Source organism: Uranotaenia lowii, chromosome 1, assembly GCF_029784155.1.
Source record: "Uranotaenia lowii strain MFRU-FL chromosome 1, ASM2978415v1, whole genome shotgun sequence".
In the NCBI taxonomy this organism is placed as follows: Eukaryota; Metazoa; Arthropoda; class Insecta; order Diptera; family Culicidae; genus Uranotaenia; species Uranotaenia lowii.
In genome coordinates, this window is record NC_073691.1 from 92,602,282 (window position 1) to 92,615,803 (window position 13,522).

General features: G+C 37.0%; 1 protein-coding gene across 1 annotated transcript; it reads right to left on the reverse strand.

Annotated features, from left to right (window-relative positions):
• Positions 1 to 302: 302 nt before the first annotated feature.
• On the reverse strand, positions 303 to 716 carry LOC129737626 (eukaryotic translation initiation factor 4E-like). The gene has a single exon (XM_055728788.1). It carries the CDS (start codon positions 714 to 716, stop codon positions 303 to 305), a length of 414 nt encoding a protein of 137 aa, XP_055584763.1.
• Positions 717 to 13,522: the final 12,806 nt, after the last annotated feature.

Genomic DNA, 13,522 nt, shown 5'->3' on the forward strand with positions numbered 1-13,522 from the left:
TGATTACACAATAATATGGTGTGATATACGAGAAGAGCAATAATGAAATAATGATAAGTACAATTATCGAATATTAAAAATCATAATAATTGTAAGTGGACGCAAAGTCCCTAAAATTTGTCGAACTAATAATCAAAGTGGTTCGATTTAGTTGGGCGCCATTTGTAACAGATGGTTTCTCATGGTCGTCGCCACAATGAAAAACGAGAACATAATTTAAAATTTTCTAATGGCCACTTTTATTTCACCCACCCAATCTCCTTCATCACAATGATGGTTCGGACGTGGTAAAAAAAATCGACTTACGGCTTTCTCATGACGGTGGAGGTCCAAATCGCAATTTCATCCCGTTCTTGGCGCTGCTGCTGGAGCACGTTGATCACCCACCGGCCGCCGCGGAAATTCTTCTCGTCTTCCCACATGGTGCGAATGCCCTGCTTGAACATCGAATAATCGCACCCGGTCTTCAGGTCCGACGGGCTCCTGATTTGGTTGTACAATCTCCAGAAGTCCTCAACGGTACCGACGGTGGCCACCTCGTTCAGATTGTCTCCCCACGACTTGTTCTTATCCGGTTCCTGATACCAGAGCGTCCACTGGAATTGCAGCGGATTCTTGATGATGCGATCCGGATCGACGATGCCGTACTGCTCGGTATGATTTTGCTCGGCGCTCCCCCGTCGTCGCTCAACCTCCTCATCGGTTTCGCCAGCCATGATTGCAAATCGGCTCAGCTCGTCAGCTCGTCGAAATGTCTGTCCAGACACGTTGATTGAAACAGGGGACAGGAAAATTTTGCTTCGCTGGGGCTTTTCGCGGGAAATCCGCCACACTTTTCGAACTTCGTCTTGTCGCAGCCTCGACCGATGTCCGGAAATATCCGATGACAGTTATTTTTCTTTTTTTTTCCGTTTTTCGTGGACTGTGGGCTGTCGGGTTTTTCTTTTTAAAGTTCGATACAGTGGGCCAAATCTGGTCGAACAAGTTGATTTGTTTTTGATTAGGGTTGGGTTTTCTAACTCTATTTTTGCTCAAATCACACCATAACAAAAGCTCTAAAATTCAACTGTAACAATATTCGTATCCGGAACTTACTTTTTGAGGCAGCTGGATTTTCCTAATTTTTTTCACCGATAGTTTCTGAGCCACGGAGGAAGAAATAATGTGGTATTTTTGTTCCGGAGAATGAATACAGGAATCAGTTGCTCAGATTCGCTGGAAGTAGCTTCCGCCTGAGCGTCCGGTCGAAAATAATAACGCTTGAATTTTTAACCATTATTTTGGTTTTCACCAGTACTTTGAGAATGATTGAAATTTAACAAGTTATTCTGGTTTAAAAACAACAATAATCGAACTTTTCAGACGAAAACCGTAAAACGGTTAATAAAAACTCGAAAATGGTTATAAAAAAATTAGCGTGTTTAGCAGCTGTGCATATGTAGCGTGTGTAATAGCAGGCGGTAAGCACACAGTTCTCATTCAATGGGCTTCCCGTTTCCTTCACTCCCGTTCCCTTTCCCGTTTCCATAACAAAACAAGCTGGCCGGCTTTGACAGCTGTGCACGCTCATTTTCATTTAACAATTTTTTAATGAAAAATAACCATTTTTTAGTTTTTTCTGCAGAACTGCCAATATGGTTATTTTTCATCAATATTTCATGATACAATTTTAACCATATTCCAAGTTTTCGGTTATTAACCGGAAAAAGAATGAAAATTTAACCTCAATTGAAACAAATATTGATAATGGCAAAGTTGTACGCGTTCTTCGCAAGTTTTTTTATTCGATATCGGATGGATTTCCCCGGAAGGGTTAAAAGTATTTCAATTGTGGGATCAAATAACCAAGCACACTCGCTGCTGGAAGGTAATTGATTGCTAATTAATGCTATCCTTGAATTCGACAGGTAACAAAATTTATTTGTAGGAAACTTATGGCCAATTTTAAATACCATTCTTTCTGCTCTCATAGTCAGCTATCAAGTACTATATGACCATCCTGTTTAGGATCATAAAAATTCCACCAGGTACATCCAACAGCAGGCTACCGCTGGCAGGCCGGAAAAACCATGAGGTTTGTTTTCTTTTCAATATGTGGATCGTTGACAGTTCCGCTTGTAACGGAAGTAAACTCCGCGATAAGTTGGAAAGAAAAACTTGCTTATGCCATTTCAGGATGGCAAATCAGGATAACTTCCGGACGAGCAGCTGGATACGGAATTGCGGAAATTCTGACGTGATATATTTGTTTGCCGTCACCCTGATGCCACCCTTCTAAAATTCGATTAAATGTCGGCAGAACAGAACCATTTAAATATGACTACCACTCCGGATACTTTCAAGGTTTCGATGCCTTGCGGGAAAGGATGAATTTTCATTCCGACAATTCCATCGAATCGGGTAAAATATTTCCTGGAGCTTTAACTGCATGCATTAAAGACCGCAACAAAATCATGTGTCCCTGCCAAGAAGACTCCGAGGGCAATCAAACAAGCACTCCCGTTGGGAACAAGAATTTTTTAGAATAAAAATATACTAAATACTATCATAATCTTTCTTCGGTTTCTTTGGTTTTGCGATTTTGCAATCGATTGAACGAAAAATGACAATTTTTATCGAAAATTTCATAACAAATCCTCATGAATCTAAAAAAGCAGCTCATTTGAAATTCGGTTGAAAAATAACCATTTTTCACCTTCTCCTCCAGAATACCATTCGGTTGAAAAATAACCATATTCAAACTTCTCCCCTAGAAGTCATTTAATGACTTCTCATGGAGAACTCATAAAATGACATTTCCCGGGAAAAGGTCAAAAATGGTTATTTTTGAATCGTAAATGGTTTAATAATTTCTAGCGTGTGGATATGTAGCGTGTGTATGTAATAGCAGGCAGTAAGTAAAGCACAGTTCTCATTCAATGGGTTTCCCGTTTCCTTCACTCCCGTTCCCTTTCCCGTTTCCATCAAAAGACAAAGGAATGCATTGAAAGGAGGCCAAACGCCGGGAAGCCGCCGTATTGTGCGTTTTTTTTGGAATTGATCGGTGACAGAAAGCCTATGACAAATATCCCTCGTCCTGCATAAAGCTCGAATAGTACACTGGTTAAGATGTCGGACTGGTAAGACGATATGATTGGTGATTTGAGTTCGAATCTCCCCACGGCGCTGTGGTTATAATTTTTATTTTCTTGTTTCTGGGATGGATTATCCAATAGGAACGAAATCCCATAAATTGTTTTTCTTGTTTCGCTTGAATGTAGTGGTCATGCATAATTTTGGTTGGAAGCCGAGTCCTTATGCCAGTTACGGTTTTTCGAACATACCGTCTTCGGCACAGTGCACATTTCAGAGCATTTTCGGCACAGAGATTTGCTAAAAAGGCATTGGATTTCTGTTACCTCTTCTATGGGTGTGAGTAATGCAAAGTAAAAAGTGAAAAATTAATAATTAAAAGTGAAGAGTGAAAAGTAAATAGGTGAAAGTATGAAAGACAATAGTCAAGAATGGAAAGTGAAGAGAAAAGTTTAAAAGTTAAAAATAATCATGCATTAAAAAGTTTAAAGGTAAAAGCGAAAAATAAGAAGTGAAATAATAGTTAAGAGCTAGAAGTGAAAAATAAGAAATGAACATTACAGGGAGAAAGCTGCTAAGGGAAAATTAAATATGAATAATAAGAAATAACTATGTTAGTGGTAATATTTCAGGTGTGTTATTTTACACCCATAGAAGAGGTTGCAAAAATCCAATGCCTATTTAGCAAATCTCTGTGCCGATAATGCGCTGAAATGTGCATTGTGCCGAAGATGATATGTTTGAAAAACCGTAACTGGCATAAGGACTCGGCTCCCAACTAAAATTATGCACGACCACTACATTGAAGCGAAACAAGAAAAACATTTTATGGGATTTCTTTCCTATTGGATAATTCATCCCAGAAACAAGAAAATAAAAATATAAAAATACAGCGCCCGTAGTGAGAGTTGAACTCAAATCACCAACTAGATTGTCTTGCCAGTCCGACATCCTAACCAGTGTACTATTTGAGCTTCATGCAGGACGAGGGATATTTGTCATAGGGTTTCTGCCGCCGAACAATCACAAAAAAACGCACGACGGTGGCTTCCCGGCGTTTGGCCGCCTTTCAAGGTAGTCCTTTGTCTTGCGATGGTAACGGGAAAGGGAACGGGAGTGAAGGCAAAGGGAAACCCATTGAATGAGAACTGTGCTTTGCTTACTGCCTGCTATTACATATACACACACTACATATACACAGCTGATAAAGCCGGGCAGCTTTGCCGGTAAATTGAAGGAATGTTTTTGTTGTTGCTTTTGCTACATACACACGCACAGTGCTCGGTTCGCTGGCTGCCTGGTGTTGGCCGGTATTTGTTTCCATCCTTCTTCGTCTTATGATGCGATAGGGAGGGACGTGAAATCGTTTTTATTTTGTTTCTTTCAGACATACGCAATTCAATTGACTTGGGAGGTTAATGCCGGTGGGAGCAAATCGAATCAGCACCGGTCGCGTTATCTTCTTGTACCAATGATGCTATGTAATTGACTTCAAGCCATTGGCACAGAGGCTGAATTTTGGGTGTACAAATGCACATTAGAGTGCCCCAAACGACCCCCCGGCGTTTGAAAAAAGTTATGCGCAGCAGGCTTAAATTGATCCTAGGCCTAGTACAAGGTCTCGTGCAAAATTTGGGCCAGATCCGATCACAGGAAAGGGTCGCTCAACGAGCCCAAAGTTTGTATGGAATTTTGGGACATTTTGTTCGGGAGGAACATGAAAATCCAGTTTTTCATGAATAACATTGGTCCCCTTCAGCCGATTTCTTTAGAATATAGTTTTTCTTAAATCGTAAACTATTACAAATATTTCATTCGATTCAAGTTGAGGCACAAAAGTTATTAAGCTTCATACACCCATAGAAGAGGTTGCAAAAATCCAATGCCTATTTAGCAAATCTCTGTGCCGATAATGCCCTGAAATGTGCACTGTGCCGAAGACGGTATGTTTGAAAAACCGTAACTGGCATAAGGACTCGGCTCCCAACTAAAATGATGCATGACCACTACATTCAAGCGAAACAAGAAAAACATTTTATGGGATTTCGTTCCTATTGGATAATTCATCCCAGAAACAAGAAAACAAAAATATAAACCACAGCGCCCGTAGGGAGAATCAAACTCAAATCACCAACCATATGGTCTTGCCAGACCGACATCTTAACCAGTGTACTATTTGAGCTTCATGCAGGAAGAGGGATATTTGTCATAGGCATTCTGTCACCGATCAATCACAAAAGAAACGCACGACAGTGGCTTCCCGGCGTTTGGCCTCCTTTCAAGGTATTCATTTGTCTTAAGATGGAAACGGGAAAGGGAACGGGAGTGAAGGAAACGGGAAACCCATTGAATGAGAACTGTGCTTTGCTTACTGCCTGCTATTACATACACACGCTACATATACACAGCTGCTAAAGCCGGGCAGCTTGGCCGTTGGTTGTTTGCCGGTGAATTTTGTTGTTGCTTTTGCTACATACACACGCACAGCTTAGCCGTGGTTGTTTGCCGGTAGATTGAATTGGAGCAATGTTTTTTTTGTTGCTTTTACTGCATACACACGCACAGCTTGGCCGTGGTAGTTTGGCGGTGGATTGAAGGGATTGAATTAGAAGGATGTTTTTGTTGTTGCTTTTGCTACATTCACACGCACAGTGCTCGGTTGGCTGGCTGCCTGGTGTTGGCCGGTATTTATTTCCATCCTTCTTCGTCTTGTGATGCGATAGGGAGGGACGTGAAAGCGTTTTTATTTTGTTTCTTTCAGACATACGCAATTCGGTTAACTTGTGAGATTAATGCCGGTGGGAGCAAATTGAATCAGCACCGATCGCGTTATCTTCTTGTACCAATGATGCTATGTAATTGACTACACGCCATTGGCACAGAGGCTGAATTTTGGGTGTAGTTATCTTTTTTAAGGGTGATATTCATCACTATTAATGAGAGACATTGCTTCGAACATTTTGACGCAGCATTAACAGTGATGAATAATACCCTGAAAAAAGTTATCCCATTTTTTAAGTTTAATAACTTTTTTATCATAAATCGAATCGAAATGCAGTCTCCGGATGAAATATTTGTCATAGTTTAGGATTTAACAAAAACCGTTTTCAAAAGAAATTGGCCGAAGGGGACCAACGTTATTCATGAAAAACTGGATTTTCATGTTCCTCCCGAACAAAATGTCTCAAAATCCCATACAAACTTTAAAGGTTCGTTAAGCGACCCTTTCCCGTGACCCTATCTGGCCCAAATTTTGCATGAGACCTTGTACTAGGCCTAGGATCAATTGAGGCCTGCAGCGCATAACATTTCACAAGCTTGAACTTTCTCATACAAATTTGGGGCAGTCTAATGCACATTAGACTGAGTCGATTTGAGGTCATTTTTGAATTTCCTAAACCCTGGGGTCTTAAAAGCTTCGTCGTGGTCCAAAACTCATCCATGATTTTTTGCAGAATTTTTAAGTAACGTTTACATGAGTAAATTTGGACATTTAGGTTTGTATGGGAAAATTGAATATTTTGTACTGAAAAATCAACATCGTTTTTGTTTCTTCTGTGGAACCGAGTCAGCTAATGGTTTTTGTGCCAATTTATAAAATTCCTAAAGGAAATTTTCCGCTTAACAACTTTGTCGAAGACCGTAACTTCGTATCTTATTAGGCAAAAAAGTTATTAGCTGTTTAATAGGGGTATGTCTTTTCGCATTGATAAACATCAAATTCAATTGACACCACTGCTGGAGCCTCGCGAAGCATTGCATGAAAAGTAGTCATGCAATACCTCGTTAGGCGCCCTGCAGTGATGTCAATTGAATTTGATGTTTATCAATGCGAAAAGACATACCCCTATTAAACTGCTAATAACTTTTTTGCCTAATAAGATACGAAGTTACAGTCTTCGACAAAGTTGTTAAGCGGAAAATTTCCTTTAGGAATTTTATAAATTGGCACAAAAACCATTAGCTGGCTCGGTTCCACAGAAGAAACAAAAACGATGTTGATTTTTCAGTACAAAATATTCAATTTTCCCATACAATCTTAAAAGTTCAAATTTACTCATGTAAACGTTACTTAAAAATTCTGCAAAAAATCATGGATGAATTTTGGACCACGACGAAGCTTTTTAGACCCCAGGGTTTAAGGAATTCAAAAATAACCCCAAATCGACTCAGTCTAATGCACATATGTAAGTTCTTTCAATTTTTTTTGCTCTTGTATTTTTTACTTTTTACATCTCAATTTACATATCCATTTCTCATATCTGTCTATTGAATTTTTAACATGTTTATTTAACAGTTTTCGCTGTTAGTTCTATGTGGCTCTATTGTAGGCTAGTCACATCCCATTATTCACTTTTCATTTTGCATTGTTAATATTAGTTTGCTCTTTTTTCATTTTCAGTTGTTACTTATTAACTTTTAATTAAAATTTTCACATTTTCACAAATAGATATTCATTTATCAATTTTCACAATTTATTCTGAAATTTCAACATTTCTTCTTTTATAAGAGCAAGTTCACTGGTGTTGGGAAAAAGTGGTAGAAATTTTGACACTTACGGCACATTTTGAAAATTTTGCCATGCAAAAACATTTTCAAGATCTGTGGCCCTCTAGTTTTTTTACAACACGTGTTGTATTCTCGCATGCAGAATTTTGTCTGTGGGATCGAAGCAACCAGTTGTTGTGAAATGACGTGTTTTTGTCAAGCTGCTGGAAAATGCCTCGAAAATGTTTAAATAGTCAAGAATGAAAAGTATATGAAACCTTCAAACAGGAAACAGGAAATTGTGGGTTTGTACGTTATTTACGGAGGATATGGAAGCGCCGATTTATGGAAGTCAGGACCAGGACGGATGGTGATAAAATTATAGCAACTTTAAAATAACCGGAAGTCTTCATTGAAAAAGCTTGGAAAACGTTATCGTGGACATTTTGGTGAGCTCGTTCTATTTTTTTTTTTGTTTAAGTTAGGTCTTTATGAAGTTCAACGAAGTTTGTTCCCTTTGAAAAGGGAAAAAAAGTTAAAAATCAACTCATTTAAACTGTACTTTCAAATCGTCTACTATCAAAACAAATTAATGCAAAGCACTCAATCTATCGTAACATTGTCACTTTCATTTTCATTGAAAATTTCGAAGCCAGATTGTCAAGTTTTGGTTGACATTTTTCATTCATTTTCTTTTTCAATGAAGAATTTTGAAAATCTCTTATAGTCCTCAGCCGAAAGTAAAGAAAAATACGACCATTTTAGGTTCTTTCAAACTAATGATTGAGACTCGTTGAAATATTTTACTATAAATTTTCAAATCGTTAGCAAAGCTTTATGAAAATAAAAATTTACCCCAAAACTCAAAATATTTGTTTACTTAGAGTGCATTTTTAAGAAAATGATAACCGATTTAAACGAAGAAATAGTGTTTTTCTGACTGATAGAGAGATTTTGTCGATATAATTCCCTAAAACCGCATTTCAATTCCTCCCTTTTCGGTAATCGATTCTGTTGTTTCAAAATTTTTGGTTGGGCTGAGGCTTTTAACGAGTAAAACTTTCAATGTAGCCTAATAAAAGGAAATATCATTATTAAGTTCGATTATTTTCGAACTTTGCCTAGCTTACATTCGCATCGTCACTATTCAATAATGGTTTTTTTCATGATTGATCGGAAGTTTCTTGAGGATACTTATAAAGTTCAAGAGCTTAGGAGTTCTGATTTAAAGTGGTCAATTGCTTACCAAGATGATATTCCATGCCACATTACCCTTTTCCCCATACACTCAACGTGAGATTTGTGGAGGGATGGCGTACAGCCGGTCTCCGCAAAACAAATCATCACATGTGCTGCACTTCCTTTCCCCCTATCGACTACATGGACTTGGCCGGCGTCGTTATTGGTTCATATTAAAGATTGAGATTCTCAAAATTGTACAGTGAGAATGTATTGCTTGTTCCCAGCACCTTTTATTTGGTTCATTGTCCAATGTTGATTATCTCGAGCCAATCACGGAGTGTAACCATTATGCCATTGGCCAGGAGGGCCGTAGGTGGACCGTAGTTGATAGCAAGCTCAAGCTCAAGCTCAACACGTGTTGTATTCTCGCATGCAGTGATGCAAAAATAGCAATATTACTATCACATACGGCTGAAATAGAAACAGTGTTGTAAAAAAATACAACGCCCCAAGAGCTTGAAAACATTTTTGCATGGTAAAATTTTCAAAATGTCAAAATTTCTACCACTTTTTCCCAACACCAGTGAACTTGCTCTAACCGAGGGAAAAGAGAATTAAAATTTTGAACAACCTTATGATAAATCAGAGAAAAGAGCAGTTAGAAATGATTAATGAGAAAAGAGTAGGAAATAGAGAATAGTAAACAATACCACGTTATAACTAAGTCCACTTTTTAATTTAAAAAAAATTCAAAAAGGCGTCTATTCAGTCCCGTCAATAAGTTAAAATTAAAGTTCAGAATTACATAATAACACTATTACTCTTAACGGACTACTAAATATCCTCATGACGAATATATTATTTTTCAAAAATATTCAAATTCGTTCCAGTCATACAAAAATATAACAAGCAAGGTCCTCATGGTCCAATAATTCTTTCAAGCTATTTGTTTTCAATAACTTAAATAATTCAATTTTTCTGAAATGATACAACATTCATTTCAAAATTCCCTTTAAGTTAAAAATTGCTTAATTTTCCAAAATTGTGAAAATTTAGTTAAATGGTCAATAATTAATGCTGAAATTGTCCGTAAAGTTTCCAAAAAAATTAAAATGTGAAATATTATGAAAAAGTTAAAACAAAAATTATCCGAATTGTGCATTTCTGTAAGCATCTGCAAAAATTGTTAAAATTCACAGAAATCGAAAAAAATTGTTCAAAATTTCCAAATTACACAAAAATTAAGCATTTTTTTCAAACTTGTTTGATTGTTGAAAATCATCCTACACAAAATTTTCGATCTGCCCAACAGAAACCACAAAATGACTATAACTGTCCGAAAATAACAGAAATTTTCAAAATACCTACAATTGTTACAAATTCTCCGGAGATTTTCAAAATTTGCTACCAAGTTGAACTAAATTTCTAATTATTTGAAAATGTCCGTAGGTCTGATATGTCACCCGATATTTATATGACTTATTGAAGTTGTTCGAAATTGTTTCTAAACTTTGGTAGGAACCGTGAAGCGTGATGTAAATTCAATCAAAAAACTAAAATCTTTATTCATTCTGGTGGATTCAACCACATGTTCTCAAAAGTATATAAAACAAAGCCAGAGTACTGTGAACGTTTTTTTCTTTCATAATGAATAAACAACAGAGCTTCAATTAAAAAATTACCATGCATTCTTATTTGAAAAAACTGTCTGCGAGAGATATGCATCGGGCCCTTCCTGTATACAGATTACAACATATCGTCACTTCCAGTACCATAGATATCCAGCAAACGCGCAACATTTAGATACGTGCAGGAAAAGGGCATCCGAAAAGAAGTAAGAAAAAATAACATCAAAATGTTCCAGAATCAAAAAACAAACAAATATCCCATCTGGTGGGCTGAGCTGAGGGGGGACACGTTTAAAAGCCACCGACAGTCAGTTCCGATTAAGAATTTTTCTCGGTTTGCTTGCGGGAAAAATGAATGATCGTACCCAGACTGGAGCTAAGTATACATAAATGCATTATCTATAGGTACATCCGCGTCGTAGTCGCGGAGCGGCTTGGCTTATCGTGAGTTTGGTAAACACAAACTTCGGTACCTAACTGAAAAAACGAAAGTTGTAGGACTTTTTTTTCATTCTATCAATCAACTTCTCACAGCGTGGTGTGAAAACCGTTAGGCTTTTATATTTTCATGCTTCAGTGCAGTAAAGTTATGGTCCATTTTTTTTTCTCTTGTTAGCATAGTAAGCTTGGGCTACTTCGACGTTCTTTCAATTCCATCAGATTGCCATCTTATTATTATCTTATTATAGTATGCGATTGATGGCCTAAGGAAAATCAACAGTAAATAACATAAACAAAGTTTATGCACTACATGAAAATCGCCTACTGGACTGAAAAAAAAAGAATAACAAGCCTTTGAGTGACAGGAATCTCGCTAGTAAAAAGTGTCGCTAGTAAAACTGTCGCTATTCGGTTTGGTGCTATACACATAATATTTCCAAAGTAACAAAAATCAACAACTTAAAATTTTCTTCCCTTGGAAGCATTCCAAGAAGAACTTGTTTCAAGATTTTTTTTTTGTTCGGAAATTACATATATGAACCGCAACATAACGCTACCGTTCAGAAGATGTTTGAAACCGAGATGATAATGATGATCATTCAAGGAGTTGAAAACGTAACTAGATCTAATAAAAGCAATTCAATATTCAAGAAAATCTTACGGTTAGCACGGTTAGTGACTGGGCCATTAAGTAAAATTCTAAATAAGACAAAAATCATATTTATATACACAGCAAAAAAAATGTAACGTTGGACGATGTAATTTATGATGATGGTAGCCAACCTATTCATTTTTATTGATTTCGGTTAAAATATTACATCCAAACGATGTACACGATTCGAACACGTCATGTTGTGTAATATTCCAAATTACTATGTAGTATTACATCAAGTAGTCAATGTTTATTCCAATTGACATTTTAAATAGTTTTCGTGTCGAAAAGTTAAAACTGGATTGTGGAGCTCAGGAGGATTTGTTCTGTTGGTGAGTCAGATCAATATTGATAATACATCTAAGCAAAACTGTTGGTGATGATTTCTTAACATAATTTTGTTCTTTCAGGAATTTTGGCCATAATTAATCAGCGATACAAAAGAGTTCCGGAGAAAAGAAAATAATAACAGTTGTATTTGAGGTGAGTATTCTGCGTTCAGTTTTTTATTCTCCCTGTGAACTTTTTCATTCAATGTTTACAGATATGGATTGTCACCGTTTGCAAATGCGAGGTTGTATGACCAATGGCCTTCAAAGGGGCAGATTAAACGGATACGGAACATTGTCAATCAGTGTTTTTTCGCGTGTGAATGTCTGGCTGAAGGTAGAATAAAGGATATGATCGAACATTTCAACAGGATACTAAAAGGTTCACCGATGCAGTTATAATTGAATCCATTCTAATGCTTCCATCCTTCAATTTTTAGTTTGTCATATTATTCATGGAATAAAATCATAGCTTTCGTTTTTGATGGTTTGATTTACTATGATAAAATTTTCTGAACCCGTTATACATACAAGTACAAGTAGAAGCTTAAATTATAAATCTCTAATTTGAATTGTCGAATTTTTTTAACATATCGGAAATTATTCAAATTAAAAAAAATGATAACGATTAGTGATAATAAGTTACCTCTGTGCTCGATCTTGTCTACTGCGTTACATATATTTAGTGTATTTTTTTACATCCAAAACGTGTAGTTGCTTGGTACATCAAAACAATGTAATATTAGATACCTTTAGCGACTCGAGTTATGTGCACGTTTTTGATGTAATATCGCAACACTTTTTTTGCTGTGTAAGTTGCAAAAATAATGAATATGAATTCAGCTTTCAGAACTTGTAAGGCCGGTGCTACGAGATCATGAAAAGGATGGGCTCACAACTTTCTACATATTCTCCTATAATTTCCATAATCTTGATAAATGTTCTACCTATGCTAAAAGAACAAAACTTTCGCCGATCTGCCGCTCATAGCAAGTCCGTCCCATTCGCGTTTTTGTTGGAATGAGAAAAACTGCAATGAAACATCGTAAAACGGCCCAACGAGAATTCGGCACTTGCATGCTTTTTAATTCAAGTAATCAATAGAATCTGTCACTGCAACGGAAATCGAAAGTGAGTCGCTTTATAAGGTTTACTTTTCCGTTTTAATTCAGTAGAAAATCCTTTTCAGGGGCCGACCATATTTGGGGCAAGCCATATGGGACCGACTTGCGATCATTGGTGTAATGGGACAAAATGACTTGAGGTTTTTTTCTCAATGTTCATCAGAACAAAGACAGGATAAAAAAGACAGGATTCTTCGGAAGTAGATTGTGCGCGAAGAAAGCGAATGAAGCTATGCGTCCTAAATCATCCGTAACCTTCGTTTCCATTCGACTTGAAGAGCCCGTTCTGTATTATTTTGATATCTTTTTTCATTTATTCTATAAAGAAAACCAAAATAACCGAAATCCTATATTATCATATGAAGCGTTTGGCAGGGAAGTCTACGCTTCATGCCTCCTTTGTTCCTGTACCTTTTGCGTTTTCATCACATGGTTGGCCTGGCCGTAGAAGTATCTGCAACGCATGTTCTACGTATCAGATACTATAGGGGAGAATGAGGATACTTGATCCCTGGGGATACTTGATTCCTTAGCTATATCTCGAAACTGGAATGTCTTACAAAGATCAAATGTTCTAGAAAAATGTGCCAAAATGAGCAAAATAAC